The sequence below is a fragment of the Enhydra lutris genome, unplaced genomic scaffold, assembly GCF_002288905.1.
Source record: "Enhydra lutris kenyoni isolate GAN:26980312 unplaced genomic scaffold, ASM228890v2 scaffoldscaffold25, whole genome shotgun sequence".
Classification (NCBI taxonomy): Eukaryota; Metazoa; Chordata; class Mammalia; order Carnivora; family Mustelidae; genus Enhydra; species Enhydra lutris.
Window position 1 is genome coordinate 7,170,264 of NW_019154109.1, and position 24,417 is coordinate 7,194,680.

A 24,417-nucleotide genomic window follows, 5' to 3' on the forward strand; every position below is an offset into this window, starting at 1 on the left:
GTAAAAGATGCAATACAACATTTATCATTTTAACCATTTCTAATTGGATGGTTTCGGGGCAGTGGGTATGTTCACGTTGTATGGCCTTCCCACCATCCCTCTCTGGAATTTTGTGTCCTCCGGAACGGAAATTCTGTCCCCATTCGACAACACAGCTCCCCAGTCCCCTTCTCCCTGCCCCTGGTAACCTCTATTCTATTTTCTGTGTCTATGAATTTGACTTTCCACGTACCTCCTATAAGCAGAACCAAATCCTAGTCCTTTTCTGTCAGGCTTACTTCCCTTAGCATCATGTTTTCCAGGTTTATCCACGTTACAGCGTGTGTCAGAATTTGCTTCCTTTTAAGGCTTGATAACAGTTCTACATCTGTATATATAATACGTGAAATACATATTCTGTCCACACACATCCCACTTTTTATCCGTTGGTCCTTCCACAGACACTTGGGTGATTTCCACCTTTGAGCTGTTGTGAATAATGCTTATGGGCATGGGTGTCTAATAGTCCTTCGAGACCCTGCTTTCAGTTCTTTTCAGTATATTCCAGAAGTAGAATAGCTGGGTGATAAGGTTATTGTATGTTTAATTCTGGGCGGGGCTGCCATATTGTTACCCACCGTGTTTCTCCCCCATCACCAACTGCCCACATCCCTGCCAATACTTCTTTAAAAAAACAAAAACAAGGAAACAACTGGGAAAAAAAAAAATCAGGACACGTGGGTGGCTCAGTTGGTTAAGCATCTGCCTTGGGCTCAGGTCATGGTTCTAGAGTCCTGGGATCAGGTTCCACATGTGGCTCTCTGCTCAGCAGGGAGTGCTTCTCCCTCTGCTGCTCCCTTGCTTGTGTGCTTTCTCTCTCTCTCTCTCTCTCTCTGTCAAATAAGTAGATAAAATCTTAAAAAATAAAAAATTAGGGGTGCCTGGGTGGCTCAGTGGGTTGGGCCTCTGCCTTCGGCTTGGGTCGTGGTCCTGGGGTCCTGGGTTCAAGCCCCGCGTCGGGCTCTCTGCTCTGCAGGGAGCCTGCTTCCCTTCCTCTTTCTCTGCCTGCCTCTCTGCCTACTTGTGATCTCTGTCTGTCAAATGAATAAATAAAATCTTTTAAAAAAATTAAAAATTAAAAAATTAAAAAATATTTTTAATTTTAATTTTTTAATTTATTAAAAAATAAAAAAATTCCATCATGGCAGGTGCGAAGTGTTACTCATTGTAGTTCTCCCATCTTTTTACGGGAAAGTCAAGGCCCTGAGAAGTGCCGAGACAGGCCCTACCCGTAGCGGGAGCAGTCAGACCCTGGGCCCAAGCTTCCGGGCCCCCATTTGGCCTCCACTCTCTATCTTGTACTTCCTTTGCTACTCTGTCCTCGGCTGGCGAAGAGGAGGCAGGTGAGGTCCTTGTGCCTTGCTCTTTTCACGGGTTGTCAGGGTTCTTACCTTCTTATCTGTCACAGGAATGGAATGGCTGTGACCCACCGGAGGTGTCTGGAGGGTGCCTGACCTTGAGGGTGAAGAGGTTTCAGTAATAAGAAACTCCTCAAGAACTGGACCGTTTCAACCCTGTGCACTGGGCGCAAAGATTATGGTGCCATCACGGAGGGGATGTGCAGACATTACAGCTGACCTTGTAAAGCGTTTCCAATAATTTCTGATGTTTAGGAACATGAAAACTCCCTCGGATAGACTATTAAGTAGGGGGTGGGAGTAGTATAAAACTTGCTTATGAGCTCGATAGTGGAAAAGAAAACTATGCATAGAAAAAAGATTTGATGGAAATCTGCTGAATTCTCATCAGTGGCCACCTCCAGATTGATGGGAAACGGGTGGCTTTCACATTTTTCTGTGTTATCCTCAGTTTTGCGGATGTCCTACAATGAGCACACATTCCTTTTACATTCAGGGAAAAATGATAAGAAAGTAATAATAACACATACACTAGGCGTATGTGTTGCAGGACCGCGGAGCACACAGTTCTGCTCCATGCCGTTGGAGTCAGGCATGAATGGGAAGCGAAGGGAGCAGGTGTGGAGGCGTGGGGATAGGTGGCCGGGAGAGATGGCCGGCGAACAAAGAAGCGGTGACTGTAAGGGAGCTCGGGCTGGAGCAGCCCCGTGACTTCCCCAGAGCTGCTGCCTGTTCCCTTGGAAGACACCTGGTAGAACGCTGGCTTTGAATTGTTTTACGTCTGCAAGTGGTGTGGGGGGCTGCACTGAGCGGCCCCGGTGGTGCAGCTGGCAGGAGGGGGAGAGGCCTGCAAACCCGTGAAACCGGGGCTTCATCAGCCCCAGGTTTGCCTTCGACTTCTCTCCCATCAGCTGAACTAGAAATTGCTTGTGTCCCTTGACCCCCATCTTGGAAACAGCAGAAGTTGGGACTGGAGGACAGGCAGTTCTGGCTCCAGGAGATGACTTTCCGTGGCTCTTGAAACCTCAGGGCAGCAGCAGAGAAGACTAATTGCTTGGGCAGTTGCTTAAAACTCCTTAAGCCTCTGTTGCCTCATCAGTAAAACAGATTATAATAGTAACTATCTCACAGGAGTGTTGGAAGAATTAGAAGGGCTCATCCCCAAAGACGACACTTAGCATGTTGTCTGCTCACTTCCTGTTGTCTGAGAGCTGGTTTCTGACACCGGACTGCTGAGTGCAGATCACCTCTGTCCCTCAGTTTCTCCATCTGTAAAATGGGTATACCCCAGATGGTTACTGTAAAGACTTAATAAATTCATATAAGTGAAGATGTCTGCAGCAGGGCCGGGCACACAGCAGCGGCTCAGTAAGCGTTAGCTAGAATTGGAGGGGCTCTCGAGCAGATCACACCAGTGTGTCAACTGGTTGATAGTGGCTGGTATCTGCCAGCTCCCCTGATTGCCCCCGGAGTCCCATCTAATGGGTCAGTGCCCGTCGCTTACCAGATATTTTGAATATCCCCCTTATTATTTTATTGTTCGCATCGCGAGCTCCAGACGTCAGAATCCTTCCCAGAATCCCACCTCTTCCCACCCCTTGGCCAGCTCTGACTCTTTGGTTGAGGTGGTTCTGCTTCAGTTTCCAAAGGCAGACTGGGATGCAGGCTGCTGTGTGGGGGATCATTTGATGAGCATTTTAGATGAAACCAGAGACTCACTATCCTACCCCTCACCTCCCCTTGCTTCCCTGCCCTTTTGAAAAGGAGCCAAAGCCAAGAAAGGACAGCCACCCAAAAATAAAGGGGACCACGAAAGTAACAAAAAGAAAGAAGAAATCTTGCTTTTGTGGCAGGCTTGGCTGCCGATGGGGTAGATAATGGGAGAGGAAACAGGGCCTTTGCAGAGAAAAAGAACGGAACACTTTGTTGCCTGCAGAATGAATGCTGCTTGAGCAGGCGCTGCTGAATTGGGGTTTCCGATGAGTGAGCTTGTCTTGGGGGAGATGGTGGTGATTAGGTTTACCCCAGGCACAGGTGGCTTCCCACCCAAAGCCTGGAGTGGGGGAAGGGGAGGCAATGGGTCAAGCTGCAGACCTGAGCCAGTGCACAAAGATGAGGCTGGTGTATCAGGGTCCAGCCCGTGGGCCCCCTCCCCGACCACTGCAGGGCTGCGGGCACCTTGTTGCTCCACTGTCTGCTCCAGCTGGGGAGCTCGATGCTTGAGCTACCCTGGAAGCCCCAAGACCTTCTCTCGGGGTGTACATTCTGTGGAGCCTTGCTCGAGGCCCATCCCAGGGAGGAGAGGCTGAGGCCGAAGTGGATTTGCTGGTCATTTGCATGCCGGCCTTCTGGGTTCAAAGCTGTCTCCCTGTCAACACTGCCCGGTGGCCTTCCTGGTGACCGGCGTTGACGGAATCCTTTTTCTTGCACCAACTGTCCGTCTCAATCACGGACCCATATCCCTGCTCCTGCAGTGAGTGACTGAGGCAGGAAGAAGGAAGAGGATCAGTTACCTTTCCTGAGCCCTCGGGGATCCCAGGAGGCATGTGCGGGTGCCCACTCGGAGAGGGGGCGCTGGGCTTATGGCCATGTGGAAGCTGATACTTGAAATACCTTTAAGAAGGGTGCTGGAGGGACGCCTGGGTGGCTCAGTTGGTTAAGCAGCTGCCTTCGGCTCAGGTCATGATCCCAGCGTCCTGGGATCGAGTCCCACATCAGGCTCCTTGCTCATCAGGGAGCCTGCTTCTCTCTCTGCCTCTGCCTGCCATTCTGTCTGCCTGTGCTTGCTCTCTCTCCCTCTCTCTCTCTCTGGCAAATAAATAAAATAAAATCTTAAAAAAAAAAAAAAAAAAAAAAAAAGAAGGGTGCTGGAGACCTGTGCTGGTTTGGGCTGAGCACTGTGCCTGGCGGAGGTTCCCTGGGCGCTCGCTCATTCATTCATTCATTCATTCGTTCAGCCGGGAGCAAGATGAGGTATTTTGTATCCACGACTTATTTTTTTTAAGACTTCATTTTTTAAGTCATCTCGACACCCATCGTGGGGCTCGAACGCATGACCTCAAGATCAAGAGTTACATGCTCTTCCGAGTGAGCCTGCTGGGGGCCGCTCCTGTGCGTGACTTACTAATTCTCCAGCAGCCATGAGGGCTGGGAATTGCTGGCGCCCTTGACAGATGAAGAATCTGAGGTGTGAAGAGGTTAGGTCTCGGGTCTGCTGGGTGCCTCCGTGGAGCCGCGGGAGCTGGGTGCGTCCAGCCCTGGCTCCAGCTGCAGATCCAGCTGCAGACCCCAATGAGGCTGCTCGGGCAGTGGTTGGCCTTGCTGTCCCGTATCCCCTCCTTACCCCTTGCCAGCACGCTAGGGGCTGCATACTCCTAGTCCACTCTCCTAGTAAGCAAAGTAGTGGGCTTCGAGAGTGAAGCGATTGGCCTGATTTGGCCACAAGTGAGAGGGATGCTAGGGTTTGAACCGACTGCCTGGGGCTCCAAGCCTTCAGGCCACCGTGTTCTTGCCCATGTGGCTTAGACTCGACATCAGGCAAGAGCTGAGAGCTGCCAGCCCAGCCCGGCGCCGGTAGGGGGAATTCCTGGCCCAGATGAGACTCCATCCAGCCTGGTGGGTGAACCCAGTTGTGTTCAGGCTGGTGCCACTTGCCCCTGTGCCCCTCCTGGGGTTGTCAGGGGACTGCAAGGGTGCATGGGAACAACCCTTCCCCCGCCTGGGCTCCGGAGGAAATGAGGGAGCTTTGTGCTGCAGAGCTGCTGGGTTGTAGGCTGGGGAAGGGTGGGGACATGGGGTTTCCTTGGCAAATGCGGGACTCTTTCAGCCTATCTGCACCGTGTGAGGCCTGGATGCTGACTCAGGGCGGGCACCGGCCAGGGGAGACTCCAGGGTAGCTAGAGACAGCTCAGGCGGGGTGGTGAGATGGGGCCGAAGGGAGGGAGACCTACAGGGAGCAGATGGAGGGGGAGGAGGGTGACACGCTGCACTGTCCTTTCGGGGGGTGGGTCTTCTGCATGTTTGGCTACGCATAGGTGGGGGCGGCTTCCCCAAAAGGCGATGGGGAGTGTTCGGGTAGCAAACTTTTTTTTTTCTTTTTACAAACATCACATTGGGTCCTCTGAATAATTCTACAAGATAGTTATGTCCCAGTTTAGAGATGCAGAAACGGACACCTCCCGTGGTCCCACAGCTAGCAGCCAGGAGTACGCAGCGGAGCCAGGCTTCAGACAGGTCCGGGTGGCCACAAAGACCCTTTTCTTTTGGCTGTGCTAGCCCACTTCCCAGCAACGCCAGAGGGGCACCCCCGCCGTCCTGTGTCCTGGAGAGCTGGGGACCCAAGAGCCTGGGACCTGCCTGGCCAGCCCGGGAGGGAGGCAGCATGGGGGGGGGGGCACGCTTTCCTGCCTTAGGCTTCTCCCTCCCGCCTTCGCTGAGCTTCTGTTCTGTGCCAGGTTCTCTGAGTATCTGCTGGCTTCTAATCAAAGTAGGTATTGGGATCTCTGTTTACACATGAAGAAACGAAGTTTCCGAGAGGTCGACTCTTTTCTCCAGGTCCTCAAAGGAGCCCTGATTTCTTTGGGTAATTCTTCCTTGGCCATGACTCGAGTCAAAACCAACTAGAATCCTGTGAGTGGGGAGGGCAGCAGATCTGTCTGTACTGGACTGGGTCCTGGTGTCTGGGGCAGAGGGAGAGTGATGGCGTACTGGCCTGTGGGAAAAGGCCTCGCTTTGGGCATCACGGAGGCCTGGCTTCAGGTGCCCCTCCACACAGCCTCGGGGAGGATGGAGGAAATGCACGGTGAGCCTCCTGACTCGGTGCCTATCAGCCAAGCTAGTGCTCTGCCCTCGAATGCTCTTTTGGCCCCCTCTTCCTTTGGTTCACATTCGGGGTTATCCCCAAAGGGAGGCCTCTGACAGGCCAGTTAGCCTCAGCTGCATTTCTGCTGTCTGCTGGGCCTGGGCGGGACCTAGCTGGTGCAGAAGACCAGACACATTCCCCAGTCCAGGACATGGGCTTCGACCTGGTCACTGGGAGACAAGAACAGCACTGCAGGGTCCCCTTATCCCTGTGGGTGGGCTGGAGACAACACGCAGCCCTAAAGGCAAGAGGGCCCCCAGAGAAGGGACTCCAGGAAACACCTGGTAAACTTTCTCTGTTTTCCCCAGGACGGTGTGGCAGGCAGGCATCCCACTGGGAGCCCCAGCAGCACTTGCAGTCTGTCCTCTGTCTTTTCCTGGACCCTCCTGGCCTGGGACAAGACTCAGGTGCCTCAGAGAGCTAGGACGACCACATGGGGCCATGGATGGGACCATCACAGCTCCAGTCTCTCCCTGGCTCCTTCAGTCCGCTGTGCCCTTGGCCCGGGGTGCAGCTCAGACCGGCAGTCGGTGGAACTCAGGCCGGATCTGGGCTTCTGGGCCAGGGGTTACGGGGGAAGCTGCCGGCTCTCACAGGCTCGAGGGCAGGCGCTCAGGAACTCATGGAGTTTGCACTGGTTGGTATCTGCTGCCTGCGGGTGAATACCATCTTGGCCTGCCCAGCACAGGTAGGGGGTATTGGCCGTGGCCGTCTCCTGAGTTGGGCTAGACCAGACCAGTGCATGCCCCGGATCGGGTACCCCTGGGACCTGTGGAGGCTGGAGAGGGTGAAAGGGGCCTCCCGGAAAGCTTTTCCCCAAGCCTGTAGCCGGCCCAGCTCCCAGCACTGAGTAAACATCAGAGATAGGATCGGGCGTAGCCAGGAAGGGTGGCAGGGTGCGGCCTGGGAGAAGAATGGCAGGATGTGGCACTGGGGGCACCGTTCTGGGCACCCACGCCTCGGGCTATTGTTCAGGGCTGCCTGAGGCTCACCACTCTCTGGGGCTTTGAGAGGAAGTGACATTCCCCTGGGACTCAGGCCCTGCCCCACCCCTGCTGTGGGCTCTCTCCCTGGTGGTGCCCTTTTGCACCACCCACTCGGCGAGCCAGGGAGTGGGAGCTTGTGGTAGAGTCTGTAGGCTTGGTGTGGGTGCTGTGGGGAAGTGTGGTCATGGCCCTTCTCGGGGGGGTCTGCCTGTGTGTTCAGGCTGTCTTCCTGTACCCCTAGGTCTGAGTCACCCGTCATGCTCTGATGACTAGAATTTATCTCTATCTTTATCTGCATCTAGATATTTTGGCGGGGAGGGGGCTGTCGTTATGGAGGGAGGAAGGGCTAAGGGTAAAAACTCCTTTGATTCCAGTCCAGCTGGGCCAGGTCGTTGGCGGATTGGGAGAGGAAGCGGCTGGTGATTTGTTTTGGATAGAAGGGGGCCTGTGCGCGTGCGCCTGTGGGTGGGGGTCCGAGGGCCTAGGAGAGGAGAGGGGAGGAGAAAAGGGAGAGGACTGGCACCTGCAGTCAGCTTTGCCCTATAAGCGTGCTCCAAGCCGCTGGCCCTGTGGAGCACTGGGCCCCGGGTTTGGGGGGGACCTCTCTGCCACCACTCACAGATTCAAGGCTGTGTCTGCCCCCTTGGGTTGAGGATGGCCTGAACCATCTCCCCCTGTGAGGCCTTCGCCTCTTACGGATACTCAGGTGAGAGATAAGGCCAAGAGGGAAGGTGGTGGGGGGCCTGGGGAGTGGGTGCCCTAGAAGGGAAGGGTGGGCAGAGCAGGGGTGCTGATCTGTACCCCAGTCCCCTGTGCTCTGCCGCTAGATCCGAAGAAGGATGGTTGGAACTGGTCCTCCCTCTGCCTCAGTCTCTCCATTTAAAATGCAGGTAAGGCTGGGGAGGAGGGATGGGACTGGGTTCCCAGGAGCACTTTTACCTGGCTGGGCGGCTGACCCCAGTGTCCTATGTATGGGCTTGTGGCCTCTGACCAGGACCTGGGGGAACCTGGTAACTCAGAGCTCCTGTGTGCCCGGGATCCTTGGGCTTCTAGGCCTCTGGAGAGAGGGGCAGGTGTAGCTGCTGATCTAAAAACTTCCTGAGAAACCACGTGGGTAAGGGAAGCATAGAGTGTGCTTTTTGAGGAAGGGGTAAAGGAATGGGAGGGGTTTTTTAGTCTCTGGAAAAGAAGAGACTTCAGGGAAAAACTCCAGTAGGCTCCAAAAGGTGTAAGAAGTGGTTCTCCCCTGTCCCAAGGTAAAGGCAAAGGGGATTGGACTGGCTTTGGTGCTGGGGGGTTTAAGTCGCTCCCGGGAAGCCGTCAGATGGAGGAGGCAGCTGAGGAGAGCTGGGCGTGGGCACTGCACTGCAGAGAGCAGCTTCTGGTGCATAGTAACACAGACGGTCTGACGGATGGTGCTTCAACTTACAGTTTTTCGACTCTACGATGATTAGGAAGCCATACGCGTTCCGTAGAAACCATACTTGGAGTTTGATCTTTTCTGGCGCTGGTGTTTATGCGGTACAGTGCTCCCTTGCGATGCCCCGCAGTGGTGGCCTCCCAGGCAGCCACGAGACACACTCACAGTGCTTCTGGGCCTGTCGCCCGCGTTCAGTACAGTATTCAGTAAGCTACACGAGATACTCAACACTTTATTATGCAGTAGGCTTGGTTTAGCTGATCTTGCCAACTGTAGGCTAGCGTAAGTGTTCTCATTCAGGGTGGGCTAGGCGAAAGCCCGCGCCACTCACTGGGTTAGGTGGAGTACAAGCATGTTCGACTTGACGATATTTTCAACTCATGATGGGTTTACTGGGACTTAACCCCATCATAAGTTGGGGAAGACTTGTGATAGCTGTCACTTTGGTTACGTGTCCACATCTGCCTTGTGCTGTTTTGCCGAACTGTATTATACTCTGATTGTGTGTGGGCACCTTCTGTGCTAGACTCGGGGGGCTACTGTGATGAGCCAAAACGGGTATGTTTCCACAGTGCCCTGGGGTGGGGGGTGGTGGGCAGGTTCTCATGCTACTGGGCCGGTCAGAAATGAACGAAGCATGTAAAGGTCTCTTATCACTGTGCTAAGTACCCCAAAGGCCAAGTTTAGGGTGTCCTTAGAATGTAAAACAGGCACATATTATAAAGTCTGGAGTGTTAGGGAAAGGCTCATTTCTTCAGATTGGGTATTCTTATTTTGCTGAGTAGGAAATGAGTTCAGAGAGGTGAAGTCACTTGCTCAAGATGGCACAGCAATTTGATTGGGCAGAGTTGGTTTTAGATGTGCGCGGGTCTGTTTCAGCCCTTTTCTCTCAACCACCTGATTCTAGGAGCATCCTGGGCTCTATGACAACTTGATGGCTACCCTCTGTTAATTAATCTTCATGGGCACTAGTGAGAAAGGGATTTCTTATCTTCATTATACAAATGAGACAGAAGAAGCTCAGAGTTAAGTGACTTGCTTAAGGTCACACACGTCAGCTGGTGGCAGAACCCAGGTTGGGGAGCTCGAAAGCCTGTTCCACTGACCACCCACCATCCCCCGAGTCCCCTTGTCCTACAGCTAGAGCCTGCACCACTCAGCTGCAGAGTAGCAGAGGGACCGCACATCGACTCCGTACCTGTCACCTGTTTTTTTCTCTCCTTACTTAGTTTTATCACCTACAGCTTTTGCTCTGTGCTGGGAGGAATGAGAGCGGGATGGTTCGGATCCAGAGCTTGGAGCTGATCCTCTCCGAGGGTCTCTCGTGTCTGTGGGCAGGGAAAGGGACCACTCTTGGAGCAGGCCTGTGCTCCAGGAGCTCCTCGAGAGGGAGGGAAGGAGCTGCCCAAGGACCCTCTCCCCCCAAAACACGAGACCCTGGGAGGAGCCAATCAGGTCTGGGCTGTTGATTCTCCATCAACACATGGGTCCCGAGAGACCAGCGGAGAACCAGTGCCCAGGACCCGAAGTTGAGGCAGACGCCTGTAGAAGTGGAAGGGACCTTGTCTGGGCGGTAGGACCTGGCAGGGTTCCTTGGTGGGCACCACGTCCTGGTGAACAGATGGGCGCCTCCAGGCCAGCTTGGCTGGTCACTGGGAGTCCTTCTCTTTGTTGGCCGAGACCAGGATGAACCAAGCTCTCCAACATAAACATAAACCCCAGTATCCAGCTGGGGTACTCTTGGGGGCTAAGTGTGGGTTAAAAAGGCCATCGGCGCTCCAAGGGAGATGTCCTAATGCAGCACTTTCCAGCAGAAATAACAATTCGAGCCTCGTGCGTAAGTTTAAATTCTCCAGTAACCACATTAAGTGTAAAAAGAAACAAGTGAAAACAATTTCATTTAGCTCCATGTATCCAAAACATAATAATTTCAACATAGAACCAATAGCCATTTATTCATGAGCTAGGTTACATTCTGGTTTTCATCCTAAGCCTCGGAAACCGGGCTGTAGGTTACACCCCCATTTGCACGGGTACTGGCCGGGTTGCCAGTGCTGTGGCCGCAGGTGGTGGGTGGCTACCGTGGTGGGCAGTGCAGTCCTAGAGTTAATTAGGGCTCTTAATCACCTCTGCCTTCACCTTCAGCCCTGGGGGCATGGATGGCGGCTCAGCCTTTTTGCTCTGGGGGGCGCAGCGCCAGAACCACCGAGGCCTCGAGGCCCGCCAACCACTCCTGTACCCGTGTGCCCAGCTGTACCCCCGGGGTCTCTGGGCTGCAGTGGGAGAAAGGCTTGGAGGTAGGAGCTGGTGGGACAGGATGGAGGCGAAAACCCCTTAGGACCCGAGTGGGGAGCGAGGAGGTGACCTGGTGGCCTGCCCACGCCCGGCAGAGCAGTGGGTGTGGGACGAGGCCGCGGAGCTGCCAGGGATCACAAGCCCACAGGCCCGCATTGTTCGCCTGTCACACTTCCTTTGGCTTTATTGCCTTTGTCCAACACCCTATTGTCTGGTTTCCTTTTGTCCCCCTTTCAGCCCCGCTGCCTTTTAGTTTCCAGCCGGCCTGGTTGTTTTCATTTCTTTTGTCTGAAGTTCCTGAGAGGAAGGTTTTATTTTCAGCGGTTTGATTAATTCACAGCTTGAGCCCGGGGTTTGTTTGTTATGTAATTGCTGCCCTCAGCTTCGGGATAATACCCCCCTCCCCCCCCCCCCCCCCCCCCCCCCCCCCCCCTCTGCCCGGGCCCTGGCTGGGCGCCCCTCCCTGTGCCCGGATGGGCCGAGCCGCCCGCTTCCTGGACACTGGCCAGGCCCCTGCATGGTGACAGGGGACCCTGGGGCCGGACCCCAGAGCCGGATCCCGGAACCTTTTCTCCCAAGCCGGGGTTCTTAGGGTTGGGTCTGCCCGGCTCTGCTCCCCCTGCAGTGCCTGGTCCTGGGTCCCATGTCGGTCCCCAGGGCATCCCACCCTTTGAAAGTGGCGTGAGAAGTCTGCTCTGGTGAGACAGCTTCGAATCAAATACACCTTACTCAACTGTAATTGTTTAATATAAAACTATAAAACACCGCACGGGACTTCTGGATCCAGCACAAAGCCTCACATCTCTGTTCCAGGAAACATTTTGTTTTACGGAGTTGACGCCCTGTAGGGTTCTACACCTGCAATTCAGTTTTAAGGGATGTTTTGCTATATCCGATCTGTGCCTTACACTCGTCTCCTAAAAATGTAATGCCCGTGCAGAAATTCTTAAATTTCTATTTAACAGTGCTTCTCAAACTAGTGGGTGTCGAATCACTGTAGGGTTTGTTAAAGTAGTTTCCTGCTCTGCCCCCAGTTTCTGATTTGCGGGTGACCCATGACTAACTCCCACGCAGCCCCCGGGCCTGCGCGGACTGTGGGTCTCTTATAGGGACCGCGTTTCTGCGGTGCCTCAACACGGGGTGCTTAACAAGTGCCATGCAGCGTCCTGAACACATGCATTTTAGCATTGCCTAGTCCTCAGAACCGCCCATTTTACAGATGAGGAAATGGGTGTGGCGAGGTTCAGTAACTTTCCCAAGGTCCCATAGCGGGTGTAGGACCTACAGGTACCTGGAACTTGCTGCTGCTGGGTGTCCCCACTGGTCTTGTCACAGTGACCTTGGAGCAAGTGCACTGGGGGGCCTCTGCTGCTTTGGCTCTGAGCCTGGCATGACCACCGGCATCGCTCCCTGGGATCTTTCCATTGCTCAGCTGTTCCTGATGTGTGTGTGGGGGGGTGGGGGGGTAGCACAGGGGAGGCAGTGATGGGAGCAGTGGGTGCAGAGGCTGCTTATGGGAGGCATTGCAGATGCTTACAGGGGCCCATGAGAGAGACTCTAAAGGAGAGACTCTGGCTAGAGAAAGGAAAGTATTTTTCTTCACGCCTTACATCTCTCAGCCTGTTTATTACCCCACTTTTGGTAGATATATGGATACAAAAATAGCTCACTTTTATCTTAAAAAAAAAAAAGGATAAATGTATATATGGGGTAGTTAATACTTGGTTCCTCCTTTGGCGGGGGCGGGGGGGGCAGTAGGGAGTGGTAGGGACTGAGGAAAACTGGCCTGTCCATAGAGGGCACCTGCTACTTAATTCCAGCCCATTGTCGCCCCAGAGCAACTTCAAGAGCCGTTCAAATCCGGATTATGTGATGTATTGTGACTTTTTAAAAAGTTTTGTCAGGTAATTACACACACACACACACACACACACACACACACACACACACACACACAGTTTTCACTTTGCTGGGCTCAGAAACTGCCAGTTGATCATCTCTCCCCTCCTTTGGTGGACCACCCCGCCAGCCAGCTCTAACAAGGCAACAGGCAGGGCCTGCTGAGGGCTGGGTCCGATTGACTGAAGACCTTCCTATTTAAGAAAAGCGCAGGACTGAAGACTCTTTCCTGATTTTTTTTTTTTTTTTCCACTGTGGGTTCCAAACGGAAGCTTGAGCTGGGCGAGGCTGGAGTGGCCGCGTCCACCATCGGTTTCCCTCTGCTCCTCCTCCCTCAGGATGTCCATGAGGAGCCCGGGCGCTGCCCAGCTGGCCCCGGATGGCGTTGGCACCATGGTGAACTGTACCGTCAAGTCGGAAGGGAAGAAGGAGCCCTGCCATGAGGCCCTCCAGGGCTCAGCTGCCGCAGCTGAACCCCAGCCCGGAGACCCAGCCCGGGCTCCCCAGGATGCTGTTGACTCCCAAGCTCCAGCCCAGGTGCCTGGCACTTTCCCTGGGGCTCCTGGGTCAGTGTCCCTGCTTTGCCTTCGTAGCCCACACCCACGTGCCATCCCCGGCCTCTCCTTGAGGCAGGGTGGGCGCCCACTCCCCTAGCTGGGCAGATGGGAGGCGGAACATCTGTCGCTGGGGCAAGACTTCGGTGGGTGGGGTAGGGCTGCCAAGTCAGGCCACCTGTCCCAGCGGTACGTTGTCTCACCCCTGCTCACCTGGTACTAACTGCTCACCCATGTGTGACCCAGTCCTTACCTCTGAGGACTCATTGGAGAGACAGGATACATCTGCTCGAGGTTTACCTACCATATGATCGGAGAAAATCAGCCTCATTACCTGAGCCTGAGATCAGCTGCCGTGAAAGACCATTCAGTCCCCCGTCCTTAAGATGAAGGCATTCTGAACTACATGAGCAGGGAGGGTTCTTGGAATCCTTAAAAATCCTGATTCCGTGCAAGAGCTGTAAAAAGGGGGAAAGTGTAATTATAAACCAAATGAATGAAAATGAGAATTTTAGGGCCCTGAGGAGGGATCCAGCCTGGAGGGGTCTGTGGGAGGGGTTGGGGGTCCGGGCAGTGCTGAGGAAGACTTCCTGGAGGAGTAGGGCCTCGAGGTGGGCCTTAAAGAATCGAGGGGACTCCGCTGAGCAGAGTTGGGGGTGGTGATGCCCTAAGGAGGGTGAGGTGGGGTCCCCCACCAGCCGCAGGTTTGGCTGTGTGCAAGGGAGTCCTGAGGACGAGCTCGCTGGCCACTCAGACTGCGGCAGTGAGCCTCGTTCACATGCATTCGCGTCCTTGATCCCGCAACAGCCCTGACAGGGGAGGTATTTATAGTTCTGTTTTCAGAAGAGGGAAATAAGTCAGGTTCAGAGAAGTTCAGAGTCTCATGTGGGATCAAGCGCCTCGTGAGTCACTGAGCCAGGCCTGAAATCCTGATCTCTGGTTGGCAAACCTTTTCTGCCTTCACTATATGGGGCAAAGTCAGAGGGAGGGTTGGGAAGGTGGGGAGAGAGGGCCTGGCTGGGGGGGTAGAGGGGTGGTGGTGGAGAGGGAGTGCACGTCCCAGGGCTGCTTGGTTCCCCCTGCAGTCTGCCCCCTTCTCTTGAGGGTGACAGTGACATTCAGTGTGTGTTGCAGGACTGCAGCTCCCCTGAGAGCAATGGGTCCCCGGAACCCAAGAGACCGGGAGCTTCTGAGGGTGCCTCTGGAAGCCAGGAGAAGCTGGACTTCAACCAACATTTAAAAGAAGGTAGGATGTCTAGGGGAACCTAGGTGGCTTGGTCCGTGAAGTGTCTGACTTTGGCTCGGGTCATGATCTCGGGGTCTTGGAATTGAGCCCCAAGTCAGGCTTCCTGCTCAGTGAGGAGTCTGCTTCTCCCTCTGCTGCTCCCCCTGCTCATCTCTCTCTCTCTCCCACAAAATCTTGGGGTGGGGCAATAAAGCAGGGTAAGACGTCTGCCCTCGTTGGAGGCGGGCATGGGGGGGGTGCTGGGAATGCCGTTCTTCATCCCTTTCGTATCTTCTAGTCGTGCCCGCCATCGAGAAGCTACTGTCCAGTGACTGGAAGGAGAGGTTTCTGGGAAGGAGCTCTGTGGAAACCAAAGATGTCAAAGGTGAAGGCCCATGTGGGTAGACAGGGGAGGGTATCTGAACCCTTTTCCTCCTCCCAGCCTGGCCATGCAGTCTGGGCCTATAGGGCTATTGGGTGGAGGGCAGCTCTGGGTCCCCTCCTGCCTGGCCTTGGGGGTCGGCACCATCCCTTCTCTGGGAACTGAGTATTCCGTCTGGCCTCTCTGGCAGGAGAGGCCTGGTGGGAATCGTGGTCCTTGAGTATGGATTTGGACTCTTATAGGAACCCTTGTGACCCCCGGCAGGTCAATGCCACTTCCCGGATCTGTGTCTAACTGTATCAGATGAGCTGGACGTGCCCTTTCACTGCTAAAAATTAATTCTGGGCCACCAGGACCTCACTAAGTAAATTCAAGGGCTGCTGCTTGGTTCATGAGCATGGCTGCTTTCCCAGTGTGGTCGGTCACAACCCCAGGGGAGCTTGAAGACCGTACGGATGCCCAGACTCCACTCCACCTGCTGAATGAGAACTCCAGGGGCTGGGGACCTGGGCATGTGTCTTTGTTGAAGGTTCCCTGAGTGATTCTGAGGCGAGCGGTCTGCAGCTTGGCCCGGTGGCATCTGTCACGAGCTCAGCTGGAGGGCAGGAAGCAGTGGCCCTTACTGGGCGAGAACCATGTGCCAGATTCTGGACTAAGCCTTACCTTCATTATCCTAGCCCCACGGCACCCCTATGAAGGGACCGCTCTTGTGCTCATCTGTAGAATAAAAAATCCGAAGCACAGAGAAGTCGGTTACTTGTCCAAGAGCCCCCAGACAGGATCAGTTCAAGTGGGAATTTGAACCCCGGGTTTCTGCACGCCTCCTGCGTCTTATTCCAAGGCCTGAGCGGCGTGTCCCGCTGGCCCCTCCTGTGGGATAGTTACCCACACTGATCCTGCGGCTCGGGGCACTCGGGGACCTCCAAGAAGTGATGCGGGACTGAGATGTCCCACGGCCGGCATTTCCAGGGGCTGGAAGCAGCGGCTGTGGGTGGGAACCTGGGGCAGGTGGTTGTCTGACAGCAAACAAGCCTCCTCCGGAGCAGGGATCATGTCTCCGTCCTCTGTCACTTAGCCCCTAACAGGGAGGGACCTGGGAAGTAGCCATTGAGCAGTGAACCTCAGGTGGGTGGGAGGACGCATGGGTGGGCACATGGCCGGAAAAACAACATTCTCACCGGTGGCTGTTTCCTCGTGGAGCAGGGACCCAGGAGAGCCTGGCCGAGAAGGAGCTCCAGCTCCTGGTCATGATCCACCAGCTGTCCACGCTGCGGGACCAGCTCCTGACGGCGCACTCCGAGCAGAAGAACATGGCCGCCATGCTGTTCGAGAAGCAGCAGCAGCAGATGGAGCTGGCCCGGCAGCAGCAGGAGCAGGTAGGTCCTGGCTGGTGTCTGGCTGTCTGGCTGGGGGAGGGGGAGGCTATCAGGGCCTGGAGGAAGCACACTGGGGGCAGCCCTGGCGCGTGCACGCCGAGGCTGGGGGCAGGGGCCCTAGGAGTCCCAGAGCTGCCCTCTGGACAGCCCTGTGGGGGCCCCAGGAGCAGAGGGGGCCTGCAGGGCTCTGTGTGAGGGCAGCTGGCTGCTTCCTGCCCCACCTCCCGCCGTGGCCTCTGAGGGAGGAGTGAGCTCGTGGAGAGGGGGAAGGCACTGTGAAGGGGGGCTGCCTGCTGCCTGCCCTGTCCAGGGCACGGAATGCGCGGGGGTGGCGGGCGCCGGGCTGGGGCTGAGGGCCGTGCCCCCTGCTCTTTCCTGCCGCCAGATCGCCAAGCAGCAGCAGCAGCTGATTCAGCAGCAACATAAGATCAACCTCCTCCAGCAGCAGATCCAGGTAAAGAAGGGGGTGGCCAGAGGGCGGGGGGTGGGTGGGTGGCGGTGATACCAGCTGGGACATGCCAGGAACAGGGAGGGACGGGGCACAGATTAAGCAGAATCACTCAGACGTGACCCTGAGGAGGGGGCTCATTTCTGCTCTGGCCCCGGACCCTCATCACCTTCCTCTGTTCTAAGGGAGCGGCCGGAGTATCTTCGTCCCCAGCTGGGGCTGAGCTGAGGGCAGGGAGCGGGAGGAGATGTGGGGTCCGCTGGAGTCTTTTGAAGACTGGCCCTGTACCGGACACCGGGCCTCCAGTGTCTGGGGTCTCTGCGCCTCCCACATCAGGGGTCCCCGCGCCGTGTCCTGGGCTGAGCTGTGGGCCCGCAGGGACTCACACAGGGTTTCTTCACCCTCAGCAGGTCAACATGCCTTATGTCATGATCCCGGCCTTCCCCCCGAGCCACCAGCCCCTGCCTGTCACTCCTGAGTCCCAGCTGGCCTTGCCTATTCAGCCCATCCCTTGCAAACCAGGTGAGTGGGGGTGGGGTGCGGTCGCTAGCAGAGGCTGTCCTGAGGTTTGGGGAGGAGCCCGGGACCGCCGTCATGCATTCCTTTGCCATATGGCCTTCCCGGGCCTCACTTTTGGATCTGTCCAGTAGAAGAAGAATCCCTTCTTTCTGAACTTCACTGCGAGAATAAAACACAGTAGCGCTTCAACACCGAGAAGTACTTTGCAGACGGAAGTGAGTGTGGCCGGTCTGGGTGCAGTTTCCCCAACTCTGGTACCTTTACTGGACCAGAATAGTAACATCTCGGACATTCACTGAGGTGTCTACATTTCCCAAACTCACACTCCTTTTTTTTTTTTTTTTTTTTAAGACTTAATTTATTTGACAGAGATTACAAGTGGGCAGAGAGGCAGGCGGGGTCGGGGGGGGTGGTGGTGCATGTACGGGAAGCAGACTCCCCGCTGAGCAGAAAGCCCGATGCGGGGCTCGATCCCAGGACCCTGAGATCATGACCTAAGCCAAAGGCAGAGGCTTTAACCCACTGAGCCACCCAGGTGGCCCCCTCACTCACTCTTGTCTCTCCCCAACCGTGCCCCTTCTGCCCCACCACCGAAATCCGGTGAACGCAGACTGAGTGCCAGCCACCTGTCAGACGCTGTGATGTCTGGTGGCCACGGGGTGATCAGGCTGGACTCGGAGCTTTGGGAATATGCCATCTGGAGAGGGAGGAAAGATGCTTGTAACCAGGCAATCTGAGAAGGCTTTCTGAGGAGGTCAGAAATTAACTAGGGCCTAGGAGGTGGACTGTGGGTTTGAAGCTGACGGTCAAGGGCAGTCTGAGGCGGAGACCCTGGAGCCTGAGGCCAGAAGCTGGCCAGGGTTGGAGTTGAGGGGAGCGCGTGATGGGGTGGTCATGGAACAGGCTGGTGAGGGAATCTTTTGTAGAACCAGATATGCTTGAATGATTGAACAGAGGGTGCGTTGTCACACTGACTGTGGGTGACGGGGAGCAGAGAGGGACGGGGGGTGCCAGCTGGAGCGTGAACCAGTTGTGGGGGGGCTGCTCAGGAAGTTCTAGGGACAACCGGACAGCCTGCACTCGGGCGGAGGTGGTAGGACAGAGGCACGGGGAATTCATAGGCCATGATTATGGATTCCTTGCGAAAGGTGACAGGGCAGGGATGTTGCCCATAGTTGCCCCAGGAGTGGGGACTGCTTTTAGGTCGAGTCCCTCCGGTCCACCCTCCCTGTTCTGTGTGCAAGACCAGGCCGGTGAGTTCCTGTGGTCCTGCCACCAAGGCCTGTGGGCTATGGGCACAGTTTGCGGGTCACTGACTCTGCTGTTGCTTCATTCTACACCAGGCACCCCTGGGGGGTGGAGACACAGAGGACTGAAAACGTTAGGCCCTGTCTTTCAGGAAGCTTCCAGCCGGGAAGGTAGGGAGACTAGGAAGGGGGAGCAGACCAGCAGCATGGACCCCCGTTTTGTAACTCCAGGTGACTAGAGCTGCTGGGGTGAGGAGGGCAGGGCCTGGGGGCATTGGGGTGCACCTGTCCCCGTGCTTTCTGGACAAGGGAGGCAGGAAGTAAGCTGTGGAAGTCCTCAGTTGGCCAGATTGCCACCTGCTTTGTTGGCTCCAGAATCCTAGTAAGCAGAGGGCCCTTCCCCAAGCCCAGTGTGGAATGCCTTTCCCGAGCTCACAAGCACTACACGGTACCCTGACGCCTACAGCACGGGATCCACAAACTCCCAGGGTTGCCCATCCTGGGCCAGTCTCCTTTCCCCCAACTTGGCTTTCAGCCTGCTGCTCCCCTCTGCCTGGCCGCCTGCAGCCACTAGCCCCAAGGGGCCTGCTCAGGCCACCCCAGCTGGAACCCAGTTCTCCGGCATGCTACCCATGCTGGGCCGTATCCTCACCGGCCTTGGGGTTAGTGATTTGTGTACACAGCTCCGCTCTCCACCTGAATCGTCCACTCCTTGACGCAGGGCTGGGTTGAGGGCGAATGAGGTGGGCCCAGTAGGATGGAGAGGTTGGGGGCTGCGTAAAGGGGAAAGGATGGGCTGTGGAGTCTTGAGGACCCGGATTCCCGGGTCTGTGTTCCCATTTCTGAGCTATGTAGGCAACCCGTCTTTTGTCTTCCCATCTTTGTTTCTCTGCACACTGGGGTGCTGGGCTGAGCGCCTGTAGTACACCCCATGCTAGGGATTACCATGAGCCTCTGCGGGAGACGGGCTAACATGGGGAGCGGCTTTCGTACCCTGAACATAGTGGGTATGGAACACAAGTACTCATAGAGCGAGCACTGGTTTATACCCGTCCTCTGTTACCACTGGGTTGGAACCTGAGGTTCTGTGGGTTGGGAAGGGCAGGGCAGCCGGGGATGAGGGCATGGGAGGCCTTCGGCACTCTGGGGCTGGGGAGAGACTTGGCTGGAAGCAAACTGGGCTGGCTGCGAGCCTCTGTCCCCTTGGTACCGCTGGGACCTCGTCAAGCAGACTGTCTGCTGTTCTGTGCTCATCCAGGACTTTTCTCCTTGCCGCCTTTTCCATAGTGGATTACCCCCTGCCGCTGCTGCACACGCCCCCTGCCCCCGTGGTGAAGAGGCCCGGGGCCATGGCTGCCCACCACCCCCTGCAGGTACTGTCCCCTCCACCTTGCCCCTGGCCTGGGGCAGCCTCCCTTGCGTGGGATGGCTGGGGTTGCCTCCCTAGGGGGTGGTGGGGGCCCTCCTCTGTCCTTGTTCACCTGTTCCTGCCATCTCCTTGTCTGTCCCTGGTATGCTTGTCCGTTTCGCTGTTTCCATGTGTCCCCTCTGTCCCTCTGGATCTCCGTGTCTGTCTCAGCCTCTGATCTCTGGGTCTCCCTCAGGAACCCTCCCAGCCCCTGAACCTCACGGCCAAACCCAAGGCCCCCGAGCTGCCCAGTGCCTCCAGCTCCCCAAGCCTGAAGATGAACAATTGCGGACCCCGCCCCCCCAGCCATGGGGCCCCCACGCGGGACCTGCAGACCAGCCCGCCCAGCCTGCCACTGGGTAAGCTTTCTGCCAGGAGGGCATCCTTTGGCCCTGGGCATGTCCTTCCCTTCTCTGGGTTATAGTTTCTGGAAAACAGGGGTTAGACCTTTGGCCTGTTTCCACACTTAGCATCTCAGAAGCTCCCCTGCTCTCTGCCCTCCGCCAGATCTGACCAGGCACCCCCACATCAGGGATCCAGGCCACTGAATTGCACAATTTCAGGGGAAGCGGTTCTCTAGTCTGTTGGCACACTGTGCAGCAGCCAATGTAAACAGTGCCCAGTTGGGGATGTGCGGTGCAGAGGGGCAAGAGGGGACCCCGAGCCAGGTGAATAACTTGCAGGAGTAGCTTGGTGTGGACGGGGTTGACCCCCTCTGCTTCCCTTTGTCCTCCCATAGGCTTCCTCGGTGAAGGGGACGCTGTCACCAAAGCCATTCAGGACGCTCGACAGCTGCTGCATGGCCACAGTGGGGCGTTAGAGAGCTCTCCCAATGCTCCCTTCCGCAAGGTACAGCCCCCACTCCCCTGCACCAGGGCTTAGGGATCCGACAATAGACCACGACTGGGGACAATAGACCACGACTGGGGCGGAAGACTCAAGTCTGAGGCCACCAGAGGAGGGGTGAGGGAGGGCAGTGGAGTGATGTACCGATTTCCTCTGTCAACCCAAGGACCTCATCAGCCTGGACACGTCCCCGGCCAAGGAGCGGCTGGAGGAGAGTTGCGTGCACCCCCTCGAAGAAGCCATGTTGAGCTGCGACATGGACGGTGAGGGCCCCAGGCGACGGGCTGGTGTGGAGGAGGGCCCTCCTCTGATTCCCACAGGGCCCAGGGTGGGTCAGGTTGTCCTGTCCCTGATGCCTTTTCTCCCATAGTCTGTCTCTGGAGTCCCCTTGTGTGTCTGTCCCTTCTCAGTCCCCAGTCTCTGGCTGGGCCTCTGATGAGGTCTTGCTGCTGGTGTCCATGGTGGCTGTGGGAGCCCCGCCATCGCCCCCTAGTGATCAAGTCGGAGATGACTGCCAGCCGGGGAGGCCTCCTTACCCTAGAGGAGCTGCCCTGCTTGGCTGACTCCAGCCCTGTCCCCTAGGCTCCCGCCACTTTCCCGAGTCCCGCAACAGCAGCCACATCAAGAGGCCCATGAACGCCTTCATGGTGTGGGCCAAGGATGAGCGAAGGAAGATCCTCCAAGCCTTCCCAGACATGCACAACTCTAGCATCAGCAAGATCCTTGGTAAGGGGCAGTGAGTGGGGTGTCGGGGGGCTCTCAGGGCTCCGGGAGACAGCGGTCTCCTTGCTGGGTGACAGTCCCCATCATCCTTTCAGAGGAGTCTGGAGTCACAGTGGTCAGGCAGGATGTTTAGAGGCTAGGTCCTGGGGTCTTGTATCGTTGTAGGGCTCTGCACCCAAGAACTAGGGTGTGTGTGTCTATGTGTGTGTGTACGTGTGTGTGCGCGCGCATGCATGTAGATACACATTCTTTAACCCCTGATCTCTCCCTAATCTGTTATGTTTGCCCAGACCCTTGGTTGTCTGGCTCTGGCAGGAAACAGGAAGGACTGGTGTTTCTGGGCTGTCATTAGAAAGGTCTTTTAATAATACATATATAATCAATAATTTTTACTAATCAATAATTTTTACAAAAGTTTTAATTAAACTCAAACTCCCAACCGAGAGTCAGATGCTTTCCTGACTGAGCCAGCCACTGCCCCAGTAGAAAGGTTTTTTAAAAAATTCTAGGTCCTGACTGGAGGTCGAGGAGGGATGGGAGGGCAGGTGGGGCTAGAAGTCAGCCGTTGTCTTCAAGATAGAGACCCCCATGGGTCTTGTCAACCAAGACAGTTGACAAGGTGTTTTGCCTTAAGCAGAGGGCTGGGGGACGGACTGTCTGTTGTTGGTGGCCTGGGGTTGGCTGTTTTGTTTATGCAAATCATGCAGACCAGAGGCCTCCCAGAAGTTGCTAGGTAGTTGTGGAGACGTGGGTGCTGAGTGTATAGACACCAGTACGTGTGCCAGCTTCATTCATTCATTTGCTCCTCGGACTCCAAGGAGCACCTGTGTTGGGCCACGTTCTTGCTAAATGCTGGCGCATAGATCGCCTTGTGGTCTCACTTGGGGACCCACGTCTGGGGGTCCCTGGGGTGCTGGGGAGGGTGGGCGGAGCCCTGCACTGACTGCCCGCCCCGGGGGCTGGGCCAGGCTCCCGCTGGAAGTCCATGACCAACCAGGAGAAGCAGCCGTACTATGAGGAGCAGGCGAGGCTGAGCCGCCAGCACCTGGAAAAGTACCCCGACTACAAGTACAAGCCGCGGCCCAAGCGCACGTGCATCGTGGAGGGCAAGCGGCTCCGGGTGGGCGAGTACAAGGCCCTGATGAGGACGCGGCGCCAGGACGCCCGCCAGAGCTACGTGACTCCGTGAGTCCCACGTCCCTGCGCTGCGAGGGCTGGTGTGGGGCTCCGGGCTGCTGTCTGTTGGCCTGGAACGCCCGTGTGCGTGGGCATCGTGTGGGTCTCCGTGCGCCCACCCCGTGGGGCTGCAGGGGTGTAGGAGATAGGTTTATGCCAGATTGGGGAGGGACTGGCCATGTGTACCTGGAGGAAAATGTGCATGTGAATCACAAGCTTCATGAAAAAATTCAGGGCTCCTAAAAACAAAGGTGATACTGGGACCCCTGGGTGGCTCAGTTGGTTGGGCAGCTGCCTTCGGCTCAGGTCGTGATCCCAGCGTCCTGGGATCGAGTCCCACATCGGGCTCCTTGCTCCGCGGGGAGCCGGCTTCTCCCTCTGCCTCTGCTGCCACTCGGCCTGCCTGTGCTCGCTCACTCTCTCTCTCTCTGGCAAATAAATAAATAAAATCTAAAACCAAAAAAAAAACCACAAAAAAAAACAAAGGTGACACTGTACAGGGAGTACCTGACTTGACAGAAGCAAGTACCTTCATGGAGTCTTGTAAACGGAAACACCCCCCCCCTGCCCCCACGCCGGGGCATTCAAGTCTAACTTCCAAATGCTGGATTCGCACATGATTCGCACATGATTCGCTAGGAGTATCTGGGGAGCACGCTCAGGCCCTGAGACCGCAGGTGTGTGCTGGTCGGTGGCTGACCGTGAACGTGGCCGTGGGGAGGCCAGCCCTGGGGGCGAGAGAGAGAGAGAGCTGAAAGCACGGTGGTGGGGAGGGAAGGCATGCCCCAGAGTGGCTCAGGTGGTGGGGGCTGTTAGGGGGTGCAAAGTGAGGGTCCCTCGAAACGTGCCTCTTCTCTGCCCTGTAGCCCCCAGGCCAGCCAGCTGCCGATGAGCTCCCCCGACGTCCTGTACCCGCGGGCGGCAGGCGCGCCCCTGGCTCAGCCTCTGGTGGAGCACTACGTGCCCCGGAGCCTGGACCCCAACATGCCCGTCATCGTGAACACCTGCAGCCTCAGGGAGGAGGGCGAGGCCGCAGAAGACGGGCACTCGCTGGCGGAGGGCGAGCTGTACCGGTACAGTGAGGACGAGGACTCGGAGGGCGAGGAGAAGAGCGACGGGGAGCTGGTGGTGCTCACAGACTGATCCTAGCGGGACGGGTGGGCCTGGCCTCCTCCCCCCAGGAAGACCTGGCCCTCCGCGCAGGGGTGCAGCCAGCCGGCCTGGACTCTGTTGGTACTCGGACTTGGGCCTGCGAGGGAGAGGGGCACAGCTGTGCACTTGTAGATAGCCTCCTGGGGGGAAACGCCCTCCCCACCACCCTTGCGGCCACGCCCAAGGAGCTGCTGGCCTTGCTGGGCAGGACCTGTAGGGTGCTCTGGGGCTGAGGGCCTCGGCCGGTGGGGCTCATGGCCAGCGGACACTGTAGGACCCTCCCCTCCTGCGGGTCTCCTCACTCCAGGGATGTGGCAGCTCCAGACCTGTCCCCCTGGGGCCACATGCTTTGTTTCCATTCTCGTCCTGGCTGGACCAGCCCCTGTAGGACCAACACCCTCCCCCATCACACACCCCGCCCCCCTTCCCAGATCGCTCCTCTATCCCAGGATCACTTTGTACTTTGTGCAAAAAGGTCTAGCTGTCCTTCGCTGTCTTGATCT

The 24,417-nt window shown here is 56.5% G+C and overlaps 1 protein-coding gene across 4 annotated transcripts in view; it reads left to right on the forward strand.

The window, feature by feature from the left end:
* LOC111151049 (SRY-box 13) overlaps positions 1 to 24,260 on the forward strand; it is a 43,921-nt gene extending 19,661 nt beyond the window's left edge. Inside the window, exons 2-14 of one of the 4 annotated variants that reach the window (XM_022508775.1) lie at positions 13,197 to 13,428; positions 14,547 to 14,658; positions 14,936 to 15,022; positions 16,223 to 16,395; positions 16,781 to 16,849; positions 17,251 to 17,365; positions 19,897 to 19,982; positions 20,214 to 20,376; positions 20,757 to 20,866; positions 21,030 to 21,126; positions 21,446 to 21,589; positions 22,555 to 22,771; positions 23,629 to 23,905. In XM_022508775.1, coding sequence (XP_022364483.1) covers positions 13,198 to 13,428; positions 14,547 to 14,658; positions 14,936 to 15,022; positions 16,223 to 16,395; positions 16,781 to 16,849; positions 17,251 to 17,365; positions 19,897 to 19,982; positions 20,214 to 20,376; positions 20,757 to 20,866; positions 21,030 to 21,126; positions 21,446 to 21,589; positions 22,555 to 22,771; positions 23,629 to 23,905 — 1,881 coding nt within the window. In that variant the 5' untranslated portion in view covers position 13,197. Of the gene's footprint in view, positions 1 to 13,196; positions 13,429 to 14,546; positions 14,659 to 14,935; positions 15,023 to 16,222; positions 16,396 to 16,780; positions 16,850 to 17,250; positions 17,366 to 19,896; positions 19,983 to 20,213; positions 20,377 to 20,756; positions 20,867 to 21,029; positions 21,127 to 21,445; positions 21,590 to 22,554; positions 22,772 to 23,628 lie in introns of those variants that run through there. The other 3 variants (XM_022508776.1, XM_022508774.1, XM_022508777.1) reach the window with 3 other exon arrangements.
* Positions 24,261 to 24,417: the final 157 nt, after the last annotated feature.